Genomic DNA, 23,598 nt, shown 5'->3' with positions numbered 1-23,598 from the left:
AACAGTTTTCAATTACATTCCTTAACTGTGATTGCTAGAAAAATGTGATATTATTCACTAGTCTCTTTGGTGTGGTCTGTAGCATCCATATGTAACCCCTCCTATTCAAACCGCCCGCTCTAAGCGGGACTTGAACCCAAGTCCGCTGGCATGGGAGTCGGGCACTCTAACAAGGAGGCTACAGACCGCAGCCTCTAGTGTCAGTCGCTAGAGCATCTAGTGAGATCAGGGGAGTGAAGTTTACACGCACAGCTCTGACCAGCCTATGTCCGTTACACTCTCCCCCCTAAACCTCACTCCCATCCGGGTCACGGCTCCAATGTAACCCCTTCTGTTCGAACTGCCCACTCTAAGCGGGACTTGAACCCTGGTCCGTCGGCACGGGAGTGGAGCGCTTTAACAAGGAGGCTAAAGATCGCAGTCTCTAGTGTCAGTCACTAGAGCGCCTCTTGAGATCAGAGGAGGGAGGTTTACATGCACAGCTCTTACTGGCCTATGTCCGTTACACTCACCCCCCCTAAACCTCACTCCCATCTGGGTCACGGCTCCAATGTAACCCCTCCTGTTCGAACCGCCTGCTCTAAGCGGGACTCGAACCCGGGTCCGCCGGCATGGGAGTCGGGCGCTAAAGATCGCAGTCTCTTGCATCAGTCGCCTGAATGCCTCTTGAGATCAGGGAAGTGAGGTTTACAAGCACAGCTCTTACCTACGTTCGTTACACATAACAAATCTACACCAACGCAGAGGATGCAGGGCTGTTTCTCTTTAGGGGTCTAATTCATGCAGAACCAGCAACTATTGTGCATGCATTAGATACTAGAGGAAGGAAAAATTTCAAACTCAAGGTTATGGTTAACACTACCAAAATTAGCATCTCTGAAATATTTACGCATAAATCATCTCTTCATGTAGTGACCCCTAGGTTTAACTCGTTTATTTTTGATTTCATGCTGTAGGGGTTTTATAAAATGGCCTGCAGGTAGACTCCATTTAATCTGTCCAAACACTATTAAAAAATGAACATGAAACGACAGAGGGTGGAACGATCATTAGCGCATCTTTACAAACAACATAGAAAACGTGGTCTGTAATTATACATGGATGGGAAATTCACAGTAGTGCTTTGATTTATGTAAACACTTTCCCTGTGAAAACACATGAGAGCGAATCATGCATGTACTGAGGATAATTAATCATCACTGTGAAATGCGTAGTGCAAAAAATATTCAAAAAAAATAAATAGGAAATAGCAACAAAAACAACAACTTATACTGCCAATACTGCAGTTCTGGCATGAGTCCTGATCATTCTAGCTGTTATAACTTAATGTGATTGTTTAAATGGTGGAGATAAATGGCCTGAGAGAGAACTGCAGTGAATTGGCCCAGGAGGGACCCTCTCGATGTAATGTGTCCCATCCCAGATGACATAAACAGAAACACTCTTGCCAAAGCCGTGGCATGCTGTCAAACTTGACGTAGGCTATCTTTGCGGATGGGGTGGCGCACTGTGCATTCCCTAACCCATTCTACTGAACCAGTAGAGAGCTTCATTACGAATGCTTCCTAGATTCAGAATATGAACTATGTCGAAAAACATAACAGTCAAGATGATTATTATTCAATTGAACTCGCTGCCATTTCCCAGGGGGAAAATAAGTGCACCTCCGGAGGGAATTTCCGTCATCTGTTTTTTTTTTCCCACCTCATCCTGGCAAGCACTATGGTCATGTGGACGCTGGCATAATGACTGCAGTGGCAGGAGAGAAACATCTACGTGATGAAGGATGACAACCCTACACACCCACCCAATCACAGCAAGCTCAACAGAGAGCTCCTCAAGTGTGTTCCAAGGAGTGCACCAACCCCCAATGTGTAAAATGGTCTGTAATGGTCCATCCGCTGGGATATTATTTAAGGATGGAGCGACCTGGGGGGGACCATGGCCAGGATACAAATTCATATAAAGCTCTGAAGTGCTGGATCCTCTGAACTCTGGGCTTTTAGCATCTGCCTCTTATCTCCCTGATTGCCCTGTTAAACTCCGAATGGTCCACCTGCAGCCCTGATTCACTGAAGCAGCAGTCCAGCATTAGAAGGAAATCATTACAGCCCGGCCGTCTCCACCAGGGAGCCTTGAGCTAACATAAACAGACCTGGTTTCCAGGGAAACGGCAATGTTGGCCTTGCAACGATATTAAAAAAAAGTGCAAGAAGAGGAGGGGAAGGCAGAAAATGAGGGTGATCTGTGTGACAACATGTGGTACTAAATATGTTTGTGGAGAGGCGCTGAGGGTTTGCCCTGAGCAAACATCAGGAAATCAGTTGGAAAACATTAGAAAGATTCCATTACAGAGACGCCATCAGAGAGGCTCTTTAGATCAGTTGGATCTTATTTGACTTTCATGAGAGCCTGTGTACAACTTAAGTACTGAATATGGAATTTGTTTTTGTAACTAACTCCTAAAATACAAGCTTGACTCGTCAAACTTTTTCTAATTAGATGTTTTACCAAGCCAAAACAAATCCTATGGGAGCGGTTTTGTTATTGTTTGTATTTTACCTTCATTGTCCTTCAGAGTGAAGTTTGGATTCGCTGGAAGGTCGTCCGGTAGAGCAAAGGTGAACCGTCCATTGGCGAAGTTGTCCTTGTCTGTAGCCCTGATGGTCTGAATGACCTACAAGGAGAAAGAAACCAAACAGAACAAGAGAAAACAAGCTCAAGCTTAGCTCTTTCTTACTCCAAAATTAAAGTTGAATGATAAGTGGCACTAAAAATATCTAAAACAGATGCTTTTGCTTCTCTGAGAAGCGGGTTGTGTCACTCTCTATAACCCAGAAATGTAATTGGACCACCTGGGCTTCTTCTTCCTCTCAACTTTTGAAAGACATTAACTTCAGACTGCTGACCCAAAGCCCCTTGGCCAGTTGGGTGTCTGGATCACAGTCATTGAAAAGAACTGGTTTGAAACATTGCTCAAACTCGTGATGTTTTGTCAGCTTGTTAACCTAATTGGCTCCTGCTAGCACATCAGCTGCAAGTGGGAATCTCCTCATGCAGAGTCTGGACCAATTATTGAAGCCTTTCACCTGTCTGTGCTGCACGACCCATGTTAGACCAGGGGTTTCTTTCTCTAGGGCATTTTTACATCAGAGCATCTGGTGTGGATTCGAGTCGGTGTGATGTCAGAGTTTGGATAGTTTGTCTGGTGTTCGCTTGCAAAATTTGTATGAAATCAACTTGTTCTAATATGCGGAAGTGAACCGATATTAATTACATATAATAATGTGCCTTTGCAAGCTACTGTTCACACTAATTAAAGTATAATCAAAGTCCCTTTAAGACAAGTCATTTCACTCGGCGGCCATCTTTGAAATGCCTCTCGGGCATGCAAGTGCAGCTCCCATCTCTTTGAATGGGGAAACATCAAGTTCTCCAAAACGTTTGCCAAGCTTATGATTGAATTTCATATTTTAAATCACCAATGAAATCTGACAACAACTGTCTCATAAATTTTGTTTCTAAATATTCGAATCATGACCAAAAAAATGCATTTTTCAGGCCGGACCAAGCTAATGCGCATGCGCAGTTCTAAGCGTGCGTCTTTGAACACTGGAGCAACTGGAGCTTCTAACCGCAGCTGCAGTGATGCGATGACTTTACCAATCAGCAATTGGCTCTTTTACTTAGAAGGCGGGACTTATTCCACCATATTGCGCATTGCACTTCCTCCCATTTATAGTAATAAGAGTGCACCGTCTTTCTGTATATAAAGTCTTTGGTATAATGCAAATATTTAGCTACCTGTTTCTCAATAAACTATGTCTGGAAGCAGCTTGCATTTGTCTCCGTTTTGGTGGTTAATCCAAAGGGATATTTCAGGACTAAACAATAAGCTATTTACCTGCATCAATATTTTTACTGGCTGCATCAGACACAAAAAAAATGGCAATAATATCACAGCAATATATTACATCTTAAAACATTAAAATACCAAAAGTAATTTAAATTGTAATAATATTTCATAATATTACTGTTTCACTGCATCAAATAATCAAATAAATGCCGAAACTTTCTTTCAAAAAAGATTTACCAAAAAAATTTTACCAACCACAAACTTAAATCTATAAATTCAACACACTTTTGCTCTGTTTTAATCACATTTTTACTGATGATTTCAAGACCACATGTAATTTTTCCAATTTCATTGGTGCAAACATACTACACATTACACACCTTAAAGTAACGTGAAATAAATCATGCTGTTACATGCAGAAGGGAGTAGAATAGAACTTGGGTTTGGACCAAGCAAGACTGTGTAAACCACTAGTGTCACTGCATTACAGCTTTCTTCCCAAATTACAGTGCATGGTTTCATGCAGCGTACTGTTGTGGATCAGTGCAGTGCAGATCAAAAGGAAAGAGCTTCCTGTGAGTTGATGCCAGTACAAGCAATGTGGTTCTGCCTTATCTCTGTGGAAACACTTAATCAAGGTCCACAGCATGACAGCAGGCCCTGATTATCTAACAAAGTTACAATCACGAATTTCAGTAATTGGGAGGAGGATTTTATTTAGATGTTAGAAGGACCAATTTGAGCAGACTAAAAGTCATAATAAATGAGAGCCCATTTCTATGCTTATGAATGGACCTCTGCCTTATAAAAGACAGTAAATGGGTTACTGGGCTTGAATGAAGCAGAATATAAAAAGCTCCATGCTGCTTTAAAATCAGCCTTTAATTAAGCAAGGCTCCAAAACAAAACAACTATGTACATTAATCACACACTTTCTTTCAGATAGAATAATTAACCACACCTTTAGACTTGGATTAAACCGCTCTATTTATATTGATTCATTTTATGATGCTTTTATGACCTTTTTGGATCTTCGAAGTTTTGGTTACCTGCACTATCAATGGAGGGACAGAAACATTTCATGTTTCATGAAAAATATTGGTAACACTTTAGTTTAGGGTCTAATTTTCACTATCAACTTGCTTACTAGCATGTATATTATTAGGATATTGGCTGTTTATTAGTACTTATAAAGCACATATTAATGCCTTAATCTTTCATGATCATATTCTACATCCCTTAATCCTACCCAATACCTAAACTTAACAACTACCTTACTAAGCAGTAATTAGGAGTTTATTAAGGCAAAAATCATAGTTAATAGTTAGTTAAGAGTGAGAATTGGACCCTAATCTAAATTGTGACCAAAATATCTTATTATGGCTTTGGAACGACATGAGGGTGAGTAAATGATGACAGAATTTTCATCATGTACCCTTCAAATACCCTTTATAGTTTACCACCAGCACAGCAGACACAAATGTCCGGAGAGGACCTTTTATATTTAATCACCAAACAAATAAACAAATAAAAAAAAAAATGCATTGTCGCCCACTGTGTGTGAATTGTGTGTGTCCATCCACTTAAATCGTAATCTCATTCAAGGGTAAAGCTATAACGGCTATGCCGCTGCACTGCTGTGCATTGCTGCACATGGGCCTAGATTTCAATGTGCAATGATTAACATTTCCTGTGAGCCATTCTTAGTGTGCTTGATGCGGACTCCTATCTGCCGGTGAATACATTGGTACACGCTGAATTATTTATAGGTTTAAGAGCCTCCGAAGACTGTCGAGCCACAGATAAATCCATCCTTGATGGTGTAAGACATATCATAAAAGAAGCGTATGTGTTTCTCATTTATGCATGTGTCCATAGCGTTTGTGTACATGGGAGTGTGTGGGTTCATACATATGTGAGAACTGAAAGACAGAATTAAAGCATGAAAAAGAAGGTTTGAGAAAATAATAGGGCAGGAGAAAAGGACAGGAGAAAAGTGCAGATAGGAAAAACAGTTTCAGGGGTTCAGGTGGGAGCTGACAGGTCGAAAAAGAATGATAGGGACACACAGAGAAAAGGACTGAGAGGCGATAACTAACCTGGCCTGTCTTGGAGCCTTCACACACAACCAGAGCGCTGTCTGTGGCAATATAGGGGGCATTGTCATTGACATCCAAGACCTGGACTGTGACTGGTACATAGCTCACCAGATTTGGATTGTCTGGAAAACAAATATGACAAGTATTCAATCATGGATATTTTCTGTCAGGACAATTAAAAATAACTGGCAAAACAACAATGAATGATTGATGTATGAGGGATTTCACATGATTGAAGTCATGCCATATCAGGACACACTGGTGTGAAGCTTGAATCAGCAACATTTGCTGACGAACACCGTGTTTTATTTACAATACAGAGATATTGAGACCCTTTTGGGGTCTGTGTGAACTTTTAATACTCTTACTAGTTTATTTGTCCAATAACATCCAACAATATATACATACATCACAGGTGTATTGTCGTTTTTGTCATTTTCATTTTCACCACAGTAAAAATTTTCACTGTGGAACATTACATCTCAAATGCTATATTGTGGAAATGACATTTTAAACATTTTTTTAAACAAAATGACTGACTCTTTTGTCTCGCTACACTAATTTCCCATTTTCATGTATTTCAAATATGAACAATTAAATAATATTTTCACATTTTTGGCATAATTTGACAAAATTACTGCACACACATCACATCTCATATTTCATCTCAAACTCTTCACTGACCCTTTATTGTTTCCTTTGTTAACACTAATGTTGGGAGGGGGAGGGTATGGAGCTGTAACACTTTACAATAGAGTTCCATTAGTTAATATAGTTAACTAATGTTAACAAAAGTGTAAAGTGTTACCAAAAAAAAAAAAAAACTTACTGAAGCAAAAAAATTTGTTGGGGTGGAAATGACACCATCATCATTTTCACACAATAATTTTGAGAAAAATATTTTTTTCTGTCCTGTCAAGCCTCTACTGTCCTATACACTAAAGGCAAAAATGTGAAAAATAAACCCTGAAAAACTGAAGAAATATCTTTTGATATAACATATTTTTTTACATTTACCATGTTGAAAACCTTACAGTGAGAAATAAATGATTCATGCTTCTCTCGTGGGATTCACTGAAGCATGACGAGAATTTAAAATTGGTGTGGGAAACATAAGACCCATTTTGGAGTCATGTGCAGGAAACATCGTTCAATATGATGGAACTGAGATTAACTTCAGTGACCTAACTTTATCAGTCAACTATCAGCAAGCGTTAAAAGAGGGCAGTTCAGCCCATTAGCTGAACACCATTGTGAAGCAAAGTGTAGAGGAAAGATAATTGCTAAGATAAGCATCTGTTAAAAAAAAAGAAGAAGAAGCAAATAGGAAAAAGAGAAGAAAAATTGATTGACCCCGTCCACCTTCAAAGCCACACCAGCATGCTAGCAGCAGCCTAACCATCAATCCCACAATGCAACACTCCTTCAAGGAGACATTTGTTTTGGTCAGTATCGATGATTCAGGGCCTATGATTCCCTCTTGGACAAGGTGTTGCCTGTCCAAACTTCAAGAAGAATGCTTGATTCAAAGTGAAGATATCATTGGTAAAATGGTTCCCTGTGTTTTCCTCAGAAACCAACATAAAAATAAAAAAAATCAATGAATACAGACAGGATTCTGGCCTGAGAGCAGTACATACCAATCTCTGAAGCCATCACTGTGATGTTGTGCCAGGCTACCTCCTCTCGGTCTAGACTCCTGGTGGTTGTAACGAGTCCACTGTCAACATCAATGCTGAATAGTGCATCACCTTCTGCATTTTGGTCAATAGAATACCTAAAATTGCAATACAGAAAGATATTATTCAATTTATGATGACATGTATTTCAGATACTTTTTTGAAAAGTATACATTATGCCTCAATAGCCGTTTTAATTTAAGTGTCCTTGAGTTTACTTCTTTTAACCAATGATTATCAAAAAGCAGATTCTTATAAGCCTCATGATTATAAACACCTGTCCTGTCACCAACGACTTGCACATCATTTCTGTTTAGACAGGACTTCAAGATGCTTTGTCACTCAACCTAAACAGTTAAAGATTAATAAACAGTTTTTTATGAATGCATTTAGCTAGTTGCAGAAAAAAATAACCCTTAAGGTGATGATACACGGGGCAACTTTTTCAGCAATGTTGTCGGGCAATTTTGCTGAGCGATTGCTGAGAGATTTCTCTGGTCTATAAACCTTCAAGCCGTCAAGGCCTTTTAAAGTTTTATTTTTTCTTCTCTCAAAACTTTCAGATAAATCCTTGTCAAGTGAAAATTATTTCACTTGACAACTTTGCTGGAAAAAAACTGTTATATGAATGGACTTTATTCAAGACTTCTTCCGCATTCAGCCTCAGTGGCCACTGCAACGTCTGGTACTGTGCAAGGCATGGGACTTTTAAGAAAACTAATCACAAAATTTAGTAAATATTGATATGATCCTCGTTTACATTAAAGCTAGTTAAAGTTTCTGGAACTAACACTATGTTTTAATATAGTAAAATGTTATATTTACTATAATTGATATTATAAATATTATTTATAATATTATAATATAATTAGTTGTAATCAAGAGATATTAGAAATATGACAGAAAGAGCTACTTCTGTTTGCTATGGGAGAATACTCTACTGGAATCTCACATAGCACAGAGAATTTTTGTTTTTCTTAAATTCATTTTGAATGTACGTCCTTAAATTCGAATTCGAATTGCAATTCTGTATCCTATTTTGCTACCTCCACTCAAATTCAATTTAAAAGGCATTCTCAATTCAATACCAAATGGTGGACAACATTACTTGTACAGAGGCATGCAATGACATTTGCTCTGATAACCATTTAAAATATACCTCAACGCCGTATATACCAGCATTATTCTCTCTAAAAACTCACCTGACTTTGCTTCTAGTGCTGTCTGGGTCTTGAGCAGTTACCATGCCAACCTCTGTCCCAGCTGGAGCATTTTCATACACATCCATGATATAGTAGTCCATAGTAAACACCGGAGCCTCATCAACATCCCCAATGATGAGTTTGAGCGTGGTAGTGTCTTTGAAAGGGCCCAGGTAAGAAAAACGAGGATCCAGATGGGTGTTGACACCTTCAATGTTCAAAGAGTATGCCTTCTTCTTCTCATAGTCCAGAGGCTAGAAAAGACATCAGTAATAAGATCAAGAGAGAACCAGAACTGACATTTTAGCCAGCATGGGAAAAGACAGGGCATGGCTGAATGAGCAGACATGAATTTACAACCCAAATCTGAAGCATCGGTTCTGTGTGAACATCTAGTTCAGACCTTTCTGAGGGAAATGATTCCTTCTCTCTTGTCACTGTCTGTAGAGATGGAAAACATGGCAGCTCCTTCTTCATTGGTAATTCTGTAAGTCATCTCTGCATTGACGCCAAGGTCTTCATCGTTCGCTTTGATTTTACCAACTGCTTTCCCTACCTCAGCAGATTCTGGCACATAAAGCTGATAGTTCTCTGAAGTGAAGAATAAACACAAACAGAACAGATGTGATTTTATTAAACATTTGAAAGCTTTTGATGCAAATATTAAAAAGTGTTACTTGCGCTCAGCTAATTTGCAGGGTTTATATGGGATAAACCTGAGAAATCTCAATAAAAGTTGTTTACTTTCACAAAATAAAGCTCAAACGAATGCAGCCATTTGGGATAAATTCACAGTATATCCAAAGGGATTTAAGGATTAGATGGTCTCTGTAGAAGGGGTGTGCCTAAAATCCTGACTTTTTTCAATGGTGAAAGAGACCGAGTGAAGCAGAAGCCCATACTTTGAGGGAATCGTGGTGGATTGTCATTGACGTCTGTCAGTGAGATGTTGACTGTGGTAGATCCGGATAGACCACCAACAGAGCCGGCCATGTCTTTGGCTTGGATGATGACGGAGTACATCTCTCTAGTTTCTCTGTCCATGTTCGGCAAAGCTGTCCTGATGACACCTGTGACCCAGAGGGTAGAAAGCATAAATATAGCTCCCGCTGACCTACATACCCCATATCCCATTATTGGATGTTCAAAATTAAGGTGATAAAGTAAAAATATCAAAACGGCCCACATTCCGACACCACACAAATGTTGGGGGGTCTTGAACCCTCCAAATGAAGTGAAAAAAGTTGCGTGTTTCAGATAATCAAGGTGCGTATTTTCTCTTACCTGCAACAATAGGCCGCATTGACAAAAAAAAAAAACATTGACAAAATAAATACTGTTATTATTCATTATTTTGTATTAGACTATATTAGATATTTTTCTTACAAAAACCCGTCGCTTCACTTCAGAAGGCATTTATTAACTCACTGTAGTCGTATGGATTACATTTATGATGGATGGATGTACTTTTTGGAACTTCAAAAACTTGGTCACCATTCAATCCCATTACAACTTTGAGAAGAGCCAGGATATTTTTAATATAACTCCGATTGTGTTCGGCTGAAAGAAGAAAGTCATACACCTATAGGATGGCTTGAGGGTGAGTATATTTTTTGGGGTGGGATCTATCCCTTTAACTCCCTTGGGTCGGCGGTCACGCCGGCGTGATCACCGCGGTTTTTTTCTAACCAGTGTGAAAGAGACTCAAAATACTCCGTCAATGTTGCACATACAATTAAGAGCTATACACCATTTTAATCTGTGGAATATCTTCTTTTATTTGTGTACACTCAGAGTAAAAACAAAATGTTGTGCTTTTTGTAAAATAAAGAAAACTAACATGATGCGTGATCTCTTGTCTCCCTCTGAACGAAGTCCAATCTGATAGTTCTTAGAAAATGAACTGTAACTTAGTGAATACTAATCACAAAAAAATTAGACTTATGTCTAAAGAAACGTTGAAATGTCAGGTTTTAAATCCTGTAAATCAAATTGAAAACAAACATTCTGTGTTTATGTAATCTGTATGAAAAGAGAGCCACGGAGCCAGCGCTATTCAGAGGCAAATTCAGTCAATACATGCATACATCGTCTCAATCGTGTAATTATTGTCTTGAAAAGTGTTTTGAATAGCCATAGTTAGCTATCTCTGGACTCTGTTAGTTCAGTTATTTCCTGGATTGCCTATTCTTCTTTAGCATTGGCATTTGTGGACTAAAAGTGCACAGAGCGCCCTCCGGCTGCAAGTATGAATTGAAAACAGTATCCAGCGTTCACAGTGATGACAATAAATATTGAATAAATATTACTCCTCTGTATAGAAAATTGACATAAACATGAGAATCCATCAATATTTCTCCAAATGTGCATGCTTTTAAGCTAAAAGCCTATATGAAATGCCATAGAGGTAACATAACTGTTCAGACACTTTGTATCATAGAAATGCATTGTATTTTAAAGAATATAATAGAATACCATTATTTTAAATTGTAATAATATTTCACAGTATTGCTGTTTTTTCTGTATGTTTGATTTACATTATGATGAGCTTGAGACATGATCAACAGAGGGTTTTTTCACAGCCTACCTGACTGAAAGAGCTCATTATTTATGCAGCTCATTAGAGCTCTTTATGTGATTCTTTTGTCTTCTCAGGTGAGAATCACCCATTATTCATGATTATTCACGCCTCCACGCATACTGTGTTTCTTGACCAAAGATGTTTTAGAAAATTTTAATCTCTCTATTGTTTTATATGAAGGAGTAGGAATGATAATTTTTACATAATTTTGAAGCAAAAACTCTAGTCTACAACCTCCGATACCCAGAAGTCTTGTGAACACAGATTTAATATATATTTTTTGGCTTTATTTCAGTGACTTAAGTTTTTTGTTTTTTCAATAACCACGCATAAACGTTATTCCTTCAAAAATACAAACATGTACATACATGTTCCTTACATATTATTGTAGCCTAGTTTGTGCTGAATACAGTGTAGTGACACTTTTTCCATTAATATGTTTATGAACAACTGAAAAAAGCACAAATGTCAGGGCATGTCAAAACTTCTCCAGGCCCCAAATCAGCCTCAGACCCCTGAGGGTTAAGGTTTTGTATTATCTACAGAAATTAATACTTTTATTTATCAAGGATGCATTAAATCAATGGAATCATATGACAGTAAAGTCATTTATAATGTTACAAAGAATTCTGTTTTAAATAAATGCTGTTCTTTTGAACTTTCACAGTTTCCACAACATATTAAGCAGCCCAAATGTTTTTAAGATTGATAATAATAGAAATTATGTTTCTTGAACACCAAATCACCATATTAGTATGATTGCATATTAGAAGGATGATGTAACACTTAAGACTGAAGTAATGACTGCTGAAAATTCAGCTTCACCAACGCAGGAATAAATTGTTTAAACGTTATTTAAAAATTTAATATTATTTCACAACATTACTGTTTTACTGTATTTTTAAATAAATAAATAAAAGCAACCTTGATGAAGATAAGAGACCTCTTTCAAAAAATGTTTAAAATACTGTCCTCAAACAGTAGAGCACATACCACATATATCTCACAAACGCTTTATTTTATTTATCTACAAGTTAGCTGGCTTTAAGTAGAAAAAAGACACTATAAAGAATGTTCTCAATGCTCAGTGACTTACTTATAATGAATGGTTTGCTCCTACAAAGAAAAAAAACAACCATAAAAGCAACACACAAGTCATCCACACAACTTGTGCACTATATTTCAAGCCTTCTGAAGCCATATTTTATATCTCTGTGTGAGGATTAGACTGATATGTACTGTATTATTCACTGTCATTATTCACAGAAAATCTTGCTTGATTGCCATGACCACCTTTCACTTTCATCATATGGAAAAGAGCAGCTTGAACATTCAGCCTAACACCACCTTTTGTTTTCCACAGAAGAAAAGAAGTGAAATGGGTTTCGAAAGACATTAGGGTGAGTAAATAATTCATTTTTGGGTGAACTATCCCTTTAAATCAATCTTCTAGTCGTTTGATGGCATTTCCAGCAATAAGAGCCCTGTTCAGTGGAAGGGTACGTGTCCAGAATATCATGTGTACACTGCAGATCCTTGACCCCTATAGTTATTGAGGTGGTGAGCTCACAACGAGTGGTTATCCTCGGATTTGCCCCTGCTCTGACCTAGTACAGGTACTTTTCAAGCTTGACAACATACCAGCAGGTGAGTGTTGACTCCTCACCTCCATGCACTGTTCATATGTGGTGTAAGCCCTTAGCATGAACCTTCCTGTCCAGATGTGCACACACACATGTGCAAAAAGCACGCTGGTGATCATCCCCTGCATACTCCACAACTCTAAAGCAAAGTCTGCCATCTGCTCCAACTGTTCCCTCGGGAGATAGAGGATAAGACAGGGATGAAAGGAAGGCTGCAAAGCAGAACAGCTTGGGTTTGCTGCGTGAACTTGCATTTGAGCCCCTTTACGCCATTAAATCCCATGGTAATATTTACTGTGAAATGAGCACCAACTGACAAGAGTCACCCAGGTGCCAGTGCACCAACTCAGCCAACATAGGGGTGTTTAAAAACAAATGGAAATCGATAGCATTATTTTAAAAAGCGTAAGCTCTGTCAGTACACAGCACTAGGTGCATTTTATTTACTTGTTAGTGAATATATCGGTATATGGTACTTCTTGACAGTTTAACCCGGCAGCTTAACCCTGTATCCAAAGACAGGTTGCCCACTGATGCTAAGCAGGGTTGAGCCTGGTCAGTACCTGGATGGAAAACCTCCTGGGAAAAACTGCTGGAAGAGGTGTTAGTGAGGCCAGCAGGAGTGCTCACCCTGTGGTCTGTGTGGGTCCTAATAAGATGAGACGTTAAACCGAGGTCCTGACTCTCTGTGGTCATTAAAAATCCCAGGATGTCCTTCGAAAAAGAGTAGGGGTATAACCCCGGCATCCTGGCCAGATTTGCCCACTGGCCTCTGTCCATATATATATATATATATTATATATATATATTGGCTTCATCACACTGTCTCCTCTTCACCAATATGCTGGTTTGTGGTGGGCGTTCTAGCACAAGATGGCTGCTGTCGCATCTTCCAGGCGGATGCTGCATATGGTGGTTGAGGAGATTTCCCCCTACAATATGTAAGGTGCTTTGAGTGCAGTGAAAAGCGTTATATAAATGTAATGTATTATTATTATTATAACTGTATGAAATGCCTTGAAATCGTCACACTCAAGGTTACCCATCATCCTTATGGAGAAAAGTGTGCATTTTCAAGTCAAGCTTCAAATGTAGGATAAGTAACATTCTTTTCTAATGGTGTTTTACAATTATGTATCTTGATGATTTGCTGATATATAACTCATTTCATGTGTGTGATTTTTTTTTTTTTTTTGTCTGGCGAAAACCTAAGAAGACCTAAATGTGTATATGTGTGTGTGTGTGTGTGTGTGTGTGTGTGTGTGTGTGTGTGTGTGTGTGTGTGTGTTTGTGTATTCATGTACATTTTAAGTCCTCTTAGGGTTTCACCATACATATAAAAAAATAAAAAAAAATAAAAAAAAATCAGCAGATACATAATTTCAGAAACATCGACAGAACATGGGATATGTCCTATATTTTTGCAATGTCATACTGATATTAATGTTCAACAATATATTACACACACACATACAACATGCACCACTGCCAAATTTTCCATATCTTGTAATCATTATGATTTGTAATAATTACAACTTGTAATAATTTCTTTAATGAGATCATTGTTTCTGCCTAAATCCCGGGAGACACTGCACGATTTTTGGCTGTCCCAGACGAAAGATTGCCATCGTGAAACAATTGTGGTGATTTCTGTGATCGCGGCTCTTTATCGTGGCACAAAGTGTTTGCTGCTATGACCTATGTCTACTGACCAGCCAATAAAAGGGAAATAAACGCGACATGGCGCTAAAATTATATATTAGCTAACAATGATTTGGCATGATTTGTATTATCTCAGAACTATACATTTTATAGTGCCCACACTATAATGTTGCGCTTCTGGCAACATTACATCCTGGAGAGAAGACAATTCTAGATTCACGATTGCACATGCTGGAGGAGAAAGCTTGAGCACGCACATATAATATCTGATCGAGAGAGAACGCACGTCCAGTTTTGCGCAAGAAGGGAATCCGCCTGTGAGCGGAGAGATTCTTGCTCACGCATTTGATACGCTCTTGCGTTACAATAATGCGCTCTCGACATTTGTCAGTATAATAATGCAAGTACTAATAACGCAGTAGAAACTCACTTAAATGAACTATTAACGTGAGAAGGAAGTCATGTCTGAAAGTTGTAATCAATTTTTTTATTGGTTAAAATGAATGGAGAATATCTCGTGTTTTCCGTGGGTGGAGCTCGAGCATCCAAGGGATCGGCGCATGTGCGTTGGAAATATTTGCCATCAGGATGGATGATTACATGCTTTAATTTGGGCAGCTTTGAGCAGCTCTTGTGGTTCTTATCCAGTACGTGATATGAAATCCTTGCTGGTGTAGTTTTGTTTATTGACTTTGCAGAGGCCCGCACTTATTCCTTTGCGCTGTCCACTCAGTTGTCATCAGCGGGAAAACATCTCTCTACGATTGAGTTGGTTGGTTATTTTCATAGCTAGAACATGACAGCTACACAAATAGATTTTTAAATGCCAGTCACAGTTTTTATATTTCTTACTGTGGTATTGTAATTTTAGGGATGAAAAAATAATATAGACATAACTGAAATACGGGACACAACTTATGTCTTGCGGGACGCGGGACAAAGCTCCTAAATTCGGGACTGTCCCGCAAAATGCGGGATGGGTGGTCACCCTACATGAGAAGTATTTATTAATATCTTGTCCAACAAAAGACAACATTTAATAACATGTTTTTACTCCAAACTCACTTTATAACGACAGTTGAGCGTCCTTCTGTGAGATGATGTGGCTTCTTACAGATAATAAGGCAGTCGTGTGTTTATTAGTCATGTTTAATCAATCAAAGCATTTCAATCTTGTTTATTCAGCTATATATATGACATGTGTTATCTTCTTCTGCGGCAGGGCATATTTGGAGTTTCTGTGCAAGAGCGCCCTCTGGCTTTCAGATGGAGAAGCATACTGATCACAGAGCCATACAGCTCTGACAAGTTGTGCATAAAATAATCGCAGCCTTTGCAAAATCGCATGCGGTTTAAATGTGATAAATCGTGCAGCCCTAATACATATACATATATATATATATATATATATATATATATATATATATATATATATATAAGCATGTACTAGCTAGTAGCCATATATATATATATATATATATATATATATATATATATTAAAAAATGCTGTGTATGTGGACAGCATTTACACATATTTGTGTCTGAATGTATGCACACACAACACAACACATAAGCAAGCCCGAAATATTAGCAAGGAGCACATAGGCCCTTTGAGGGAGTAACAAGTAGGGAATTTCAATTTTATGTTATGTGTGAAAGTGTGAGACGGACAGTTTATATATTCAAACATGCAGTTCCCTTTTTAAATGGACACGACCAGTGGGAGTGAGAAAAAATATGCAAACAGATACCTCAATCCGCCAGAACAAATAAACACACACCAGTGTTCAGCCCCAGAGAATGTCATAGAGATTGCACCCAGCCCATTGAGAGCAGACACCACCTGCCAGGACAGGGAATTTCAGCAGACAACACAACGAAAAAAGCAAAATGTTCATGTTAAACAGGCTCTTAGTATTCAGCTAGTAGCCACAAAGCAGAGACAGAAAGTAAATAACGCAAACAGGACCAGACACTGATGCAGAACTGGGTAAGCCCTGATCTATGTAGTCGGAGTTTGATTTCCTATGGAACAACAGATAGTCAGCCCTTCCTAGTGAAAGTGCGAAACATCACACAGGTTAAGCATCACCCGCCGGCAAATGGGGAAATCTAACTTCTTCACAAAGGTAATTCTCAGCTAAGAGGATTAGACACAGTGATGCAAGTTATTGTACTTTATATAGAAGTGGAAGGGTGGAAACAGTAGCTTTTACAGCTGGAAGAAAAACAAATAAAGCATACTCTACTATACCAAAATAAACAGTACAATACTACACCATTCTATACTATACCATACCACACCACATTACTACAAATACTGATTTTTTTTTTACAAAAATAGACTAGATTAGAGCAGAACAGAATTTAATAAGCAAAAAAGAACCTCTAGTAACTAGTACCTCTAGTTACACTGAAATAAAACAAAAACATGCATTTTAACTTCACACTAAAAATGGTGCTAAATTATTATATTAAATCATTTTTTTTTTTTAAATGTTTGTATATACATTTTAAAAGTGCTACAGTGGCTATAATTTTATTTTGTTAATGCTGGTGCTTTTGTGCTGATGCGTGAACAATAAGTTGAATATGAAACATTACCAAATACAGACCACAGAAAGTGGCTAAGTTACTGACAATAATGACCTATATCAAGTGTTGGAAGTAGTCGACTAATATAGTTTTTTGATGGTTGATGCCAATAGAGAGCGGGATGGCAGATGACCGATAAATATGATTTCACACTATTTCATTTAATGATAATAAATTTGAATAACAATTGCTGCAATCAAATGTACATTTATTTTATATATGAACTAAATTGGAAATAATTAATTGGAAAATTAATGAACATGGGGGGAAAAATCTGAACATGAAATAAAATAATCTGTGAAATATACAGAATAATATGTCCTGATTCTGTAATGCTATTATAGTATTTTTCATAAACAAAGAAATAGTTACAAACATGACTTAAAAAGGAAGTAAACATTGCAACCAACAAAGCAGCTAGTAATCTGATAAGTCTGTGCACATTAGAAATCATATTTTCTCAAAGACCAGGTAACACTACTGTAATTTCACATACAGTACACAGTGAATATAATATAGCGGCCAAACGGATGCAGTGGAGTTTAAAAATCAAGGATGACGGAGACCAAGAATCAGTAACTGAAATATTTAAATATGTACAAACATTTAAGTATGTTGAGAGTATAAGAAGAGCAACCTGCAAACCTGCAAACAGCTCTTGCGAAATATTTGGATGTGTAGTTTTTCACAACAAATTTCATGGGGGAACACGAATATTGTTAAAATAAGTTGAAATAATGCAAACAGATGGCTTAAACAAAAGCACATACCACCGATTAACAACCTCCGAACTCACATTAGGTCTGCCTTTAAACGTTTCAAAGTTAAAAAAAAAAAATTCCATATGGAGAAAATGAATATAGTTTTTACTTCTGGAACCCAACTGTTGCTCTCTATTGGATTCTGACTAACTTGAATGCCTCTGATTGCCCATTGCATTCACGTGCTCAACAAATACATCTGTGATTGTCTACAACGCTCAATGCTGCAAAAACATGTTGTAAACAGAAACCTTTGATGCTTTTCACAGAGTGCACACACAAATTCACATGGGAGCATTTGAAGCTGCAAAAAGGCTGGCATTGTTAAGTTTGTAAAAGTATCGACTTGGTACCAAAGTACCTGTACTTTTGTACCTCAACAAATTTTATATATATATGCCAAACTACACTTTCAAAAGTGGCTTTCCCAACCCCACTTATATTAATAAACTCAAAATGTAGTAAGTTTTATAGTTGTGATGCTCAGAGCAAGAGTCTCTCTCTAGACCTGGAGTATTGGATTATTTGAGAGCAATTTAAACACACACTACTCTCAGTTATAAGGATACAGGCACATTCTGCCAAAACAAGGAATCAACGCTGATATGCAAGAGTGCAACATTAAACCAACACCCTATGATAAAACCCCCGATGTGAACATTATCATATGGCCTCTTAATCCCATCAAAACCTCCATAATAGCCACAAACAGGGGATTAGAGATGAGAAAAGAGTTGAAAGAGTGACCGCAGCAGGATTACAGTCCATCCAATCTCATCGTTTTAGCACCAAAGAAACCACTAAAAGACAAACCGCCATCAGAGATCCCGCTTCAGTGGAGGACGGTAACAATCCCATGGGTCCCAGTGGGAGGGAGACTGAATGAGCAATTACACTTAATAAATAAATGCACAGTGGAGTACCCATGAAGCAGTTCTGTGTAAATTGGCGTGGTTTTGTGGAGGATATCTGAGGGATGAAAGTATGTAGTGGTGCTAAGCTGAGTCCCTTGGGTCAGCAGCTCACGCTGTTGCTGACAAGGCTCTGTTGAAGAACTACGCACACAATAACAGCTGGAAGAGATGCTACCATTTTACCTTGTACACTGCTGATATAGACGTTTACACACCACCCTGGCACGCTCAAACGCATATAAGCCAAGCAAATTTATCCTGCACCAAATAGGCTCTATCATGGGATAAACACTCTGCAGGTTGGCGCTTTCAAACTGGGACAAACAGCCTCCAGGCACATTCAACTTGACATAAACAAACACCACCACTGCGGAAATTGAACCAAATGGCTACAAAGCACAGAATGAAAAAAGGAGGGAGCAAGGGAAACATTAAATTAGGATATACACTGTGGGCGAGTGGTACATCATAACAAGTAGGCCACGGTTTGGGTGTTTTTTTGTTGCCGCAGAACATTGTAGTCTGGGTCGCATGGTGCCGCGCTCTCGATGTTTCAATCATGTGTTGATAATATTATGAAAATGATTTGTTTATCCACCCGGGCTTTGCAAGAGTAATTGAGTGTACCATGTAAGTCTCAGAAGAAAACCATCCATATTCATCGCCCTCAATGTAGGTTTATTGATTTATTTCTAAGATACAATTGAGAGTGATATTTCCCACATTTCCCGCATTATTTAACAGAAATTTCATTGTGTGTGCCTGAGTGTCGTTCGAAAGAACATACAAATCCAAATATATCCTTTTATTGCTCGATTGACATCGCTGCGACAAAAGACGCATTCTGGTACTGGTCAGGAGGGGTTTTTCCCCTTACTATTGGGAACTTTTTGGTGTTTTTATTTCTTCAAAGGTGGAAACAACATGTATGAAAGCCCATCCACAATGTGAGTACCCATTAATTATGATCCACATAGGGTAGCGCAATAAATTGGGAGTTCTTTTGTGAGACTGAAAAGCAGTTTTACAGAGAAACTGTATCTGTGTTTCCTACAGCCTATTATTGTGGAATGACTCATCCGCTGGTGACTTTACACAAGCTCGCAGGAAAAATCAGAAAATATTCAAGTGGAGCCTTCTACAATCGAAGGCTATTCGATAACAATAAGGTTATTTGGAGAAAGCAAGGTCTTTGCGTACCAGTTTTGGGGTCAACGGTGAAGAAAGGCTGCCCTTGGAGAACGCTGTATACGATCTTGGCACTGTTTCCATAGGTGGGATCATCGGCGTCTGTGGCAGTGATCTGGAATACCGACGTTCCTGTGTGGACATAAAAAATATGTCCAAGTTAAACTGCTAAAATTATTCACATGCTCAGATTTACATTCATTCTCATTAATGCATGCCACAAGCATGCTCCGACAGACTCATATGCCGCTTGCTAATTCAAGTGATTCATCTCATGCCTCCTTGACCTGTACCAAGTTGAATTCACCTGTCATGAGCCTCTCTCCTCCAAGCCTTAAAGCATCTAATGCTTTTACAAAGTGTGTGGAGCTTAGATGTTAGTGATAACAGTGGTCTAGCCTGAGACACATTCTCAGCTTAAGAAAGAACACAAACACAAAAGAGAGATGGCCCCAGGCTCTAGAATAGCCCTTCTTGAAAGGCCAGAGACCCTCAACCGACTTATATGGCTCTATCAATGCTGCTAGTTATTACTCCATCACAGATCGGTGAGTGGAGTCAGACAGCTTTCCAGCTCACTCGTGGTGTTTGTCATGTGCCAGAATATCTTATTTGGAAAAGCACAAATAATGACCTGTGGATAAGGAATTCTATCAAACTTTAGGCAAAAAAGCATATTTAAACATTTAAAATCATAATGAAATGACATGCCTGTGAAGCTAATAAACTAAAGTGAGAAATTTATGAATGAAAATGTGATTTTAAGCTCAATAATTTGCATTTATTGTGCATTTATATATTGTTTTAAACTAATATTCTATATTATTATGCATATTACCTATATTTTGAAATGTCTATATTAATGTTTTAAACATTCTGAGCAACATTTAAAAATAAAAAATAGGGGAAAAAATGTAGGCGTAAAAAAGGAATATATACATACAGTAATTATATAACCGTTCCAAAGTTTGGGGTCATTATTTTTTAATTAATACTTTAATTGAGCAAGCACGCATTAAATTGATCAAAAATTACAGTAAAGGCTTTTATATTGATACAAAAAAAAATCTATAACTTTATAATTCATCCTGGAAAAAAAAAAAAAATTAAGCAGCACAATATTGATAATAAAAATATTTCTTGAGTACCAAATCAGCATATTAAAATGGTTTAATAAATTATTTATTATTAATAAATTACATTTCATTCATTAATACAGTTTATTCATTATAATTTAATTCAATTAGTATAATTTAATTAGTATAAATTTTACTGGTAGTCCAATATATATATATATATATATATATATATATATATATATATATATATATTTTTTTTTTTTTTTTTTTTAAAGAGAGTCATTTTAAATTGTAATCTTATTTTACAACATTAATTGTTTACTGTATTTTTGCTCAAGTAAATTCTGTCTTGGTGAGCTGGTCTGATTGGTATTGTATAATATAAATAATTTATATTATTTATATTTATCTTATTATAATAATAAATATGAATAAATAATTTATTAATTGTACAAGGCATTTGCTGTATGGAAACTATAATTTAGTTTTGACGCACTTCCAGTTTAAGTGTCACCCACATCCAGTTCTATCTGAATACTGTAAAGAAAATTTTTGTCATTGCAACAGATACATATTTAGACAATGGCCTTCTGTTTTTTTATATTTGTAAAGACTCAAAGCATGAGAGCAACAAAGAGAAAAAAAAAAAAAAAAGTGGTGGAGGAGAGCAACTCAACTCCAAAAGTGAGAAATAAACCTTGCCCTTATCCTAGCTGTGCCCCGGGGAGGGAACTTTGTGCTGACAGGTTGTGAGGAATGACAATTTCACAGCTCTTTGGCTTGAGTCCAGCCAATTGATTCGGATAGGAAGGAAGAACTCTGCGGACAATTAGCACTTCCCTGACAGTCCATTTACTGCAGGGTTGATGTGCACTGCCATTGATGCAGACTGCAAGCTCTGCATGTGGAATACTCATGTATTAGGGTGGATAGCACAGATCTATAATACATTGACGTTTCAAATTGAGATATGGCTGTAAACACAGCTGGTTTTTAGTTATCAAATGCTATGAGAGTGAACATACTTTTGAGGCTTTTATGTGAGATTCTGGTTTGATTTTGACAATACTCCTCAAATCACTTTTTCTACAACAGACAATTCACAGTATCCTCTTGAGAGGCTTTCTATAAGAAACAATAGCTTTAATAAATCCCACTTTAAATCCACCGCAACCAACCAGTAGCATGCAATGAGCTCGGGTCCAGGCCAGAAAGGCTCTGATCTGCAATTGGACTCTGCGGTCTGAAGCTGATGAGCCAGCTAATAAAACCTATGCTCTACTGACAAAACGTTCTTGTGTTCCCCAGACACATCCTCAGACTACCCCCCCCCCCCCCCCCAGAGCCAGGAGGTCCTGACTGTTAGCTCACCGATGTCTGCCATCTCAGGCACGGAGGCTGAAAAGGGGCCGTCTGGGAATTTGGGGGCGTTGTCGTTCACATCCTGGACCTTGATGATGAATTCGGACTCGGGTTCCACTGCTCTGTTGGTGAAGCGGTCGACGGCCTGAGCGTGGAGCACATAATGGCTCTTCTTTTCTCTGTCCAGGCTTTTCTTTGCATGAATATCTCCCGTTAACTCGTTGATTATGAATATGGTACCGGCACCTTCTCCGGAGAGTAGATACTGGACGGAGCCATCACCTTTGTCTGAGTTTGAGTGTAACTGAAAGTAACAAAGAAAAGATGGTTTCATTTTCTGTAACACTGCTATTTTGCCTTAAACCAAATGTAAATGGATGGATGGATGGATGGATGGATGGATGGATGGATGGATGGATGGATGGATGGATGGATGGATAGATAGATAGATAGATAGATAGATAGATAGATAGATAGATAGATAGATAGATAGATAGATAGATAGATTTTGTCTTCTGAGCAGTGTCTACAGTGTTCAGATTATTCACTGGTGTCTAATTTACAAATACTTGTCAAACTTTATTGAATTGACAAACTTTGCTTCTAGTTAAAACGTACAGTTATATGAAGTCTTTTAATTTCAATTAATTTGAATTCTATTTTCCTGCATTCAAATTTGAACTGTAATTCTACATCCTTTCTGCTAACTCAATTCAAATTCAGGAACTTAACGCAAATTTAAAATGCATTCTCAATTCACTTCTACGCAAAATTTGAATCAAAAAGAATTTAAAATCAAATATAAACGAGGGGCCAGTTGTTCAGAAAGTTTAATCTGGATCAGAATGATCTGGATTTGGAAATTCCAGGTTTTGCTATCCAGGATCAGGTAATCCATCTTACTTTTGTGCTGGTTTTTCAAAGCAAAATTGGTTTGGATCACCCTGATCCAGATACACTCTTTTTCAGATTACTAG

The 23,598-nt window shown here is 37.8% G+C and overlaps 1 protein-coding gene across 1 annotated transcript in view; it reads right to left on the bottom strand.

Moving 5' to 3' along the window:
* cdh18a (cadherin 18, type 2a) overlaps nt 1-23,598 on the bottom strand; it is a 51,476-nt gene that overhangs the window by 5,124 nt on the left and 22,754 nt on the right. The window contains 8 exon segments of the mRNA XM_048164304.1: nt 2,563-2,677; nt 5,956-6,077; nt 7,596-7,732; nt 8,837-9,090; nt 9,240-9,427; nt 9,739-9,906; nt 20,193-20,312; nt 22,631-22,925. Coding sequence (XP_048020261.1) covers nt 2,563-2,677; nt 5,956-6,077; nt 7,596-7,732; nt 8,837-9,090; nt 9,240-9,427; nt 9,739-9,906; nt 20,193-20,312; nt 22,631-22,925 — 1,399 coding nt within the window.

This window comes from Megalobrama amblycephala, linkage group LG17, assembly GCF_018812025.1.
Source record: "Megalobrama amblycephala isolate DHTTF-2021 linkage group LG17, ASM1881202v1, whole genome shotgun sequence".
NCBI lineage: Eukaryota > Metazoa > Chordata > Actinopteri > Cypriniformes > Xenocyprididae > Megalobrama > Megalobrama amblycephala.
The sequence above is the reverse complement of the archived record's forward strand: the minus strand, read 5'-3'. Positions and strand labels throughout refer to the sequence as shown.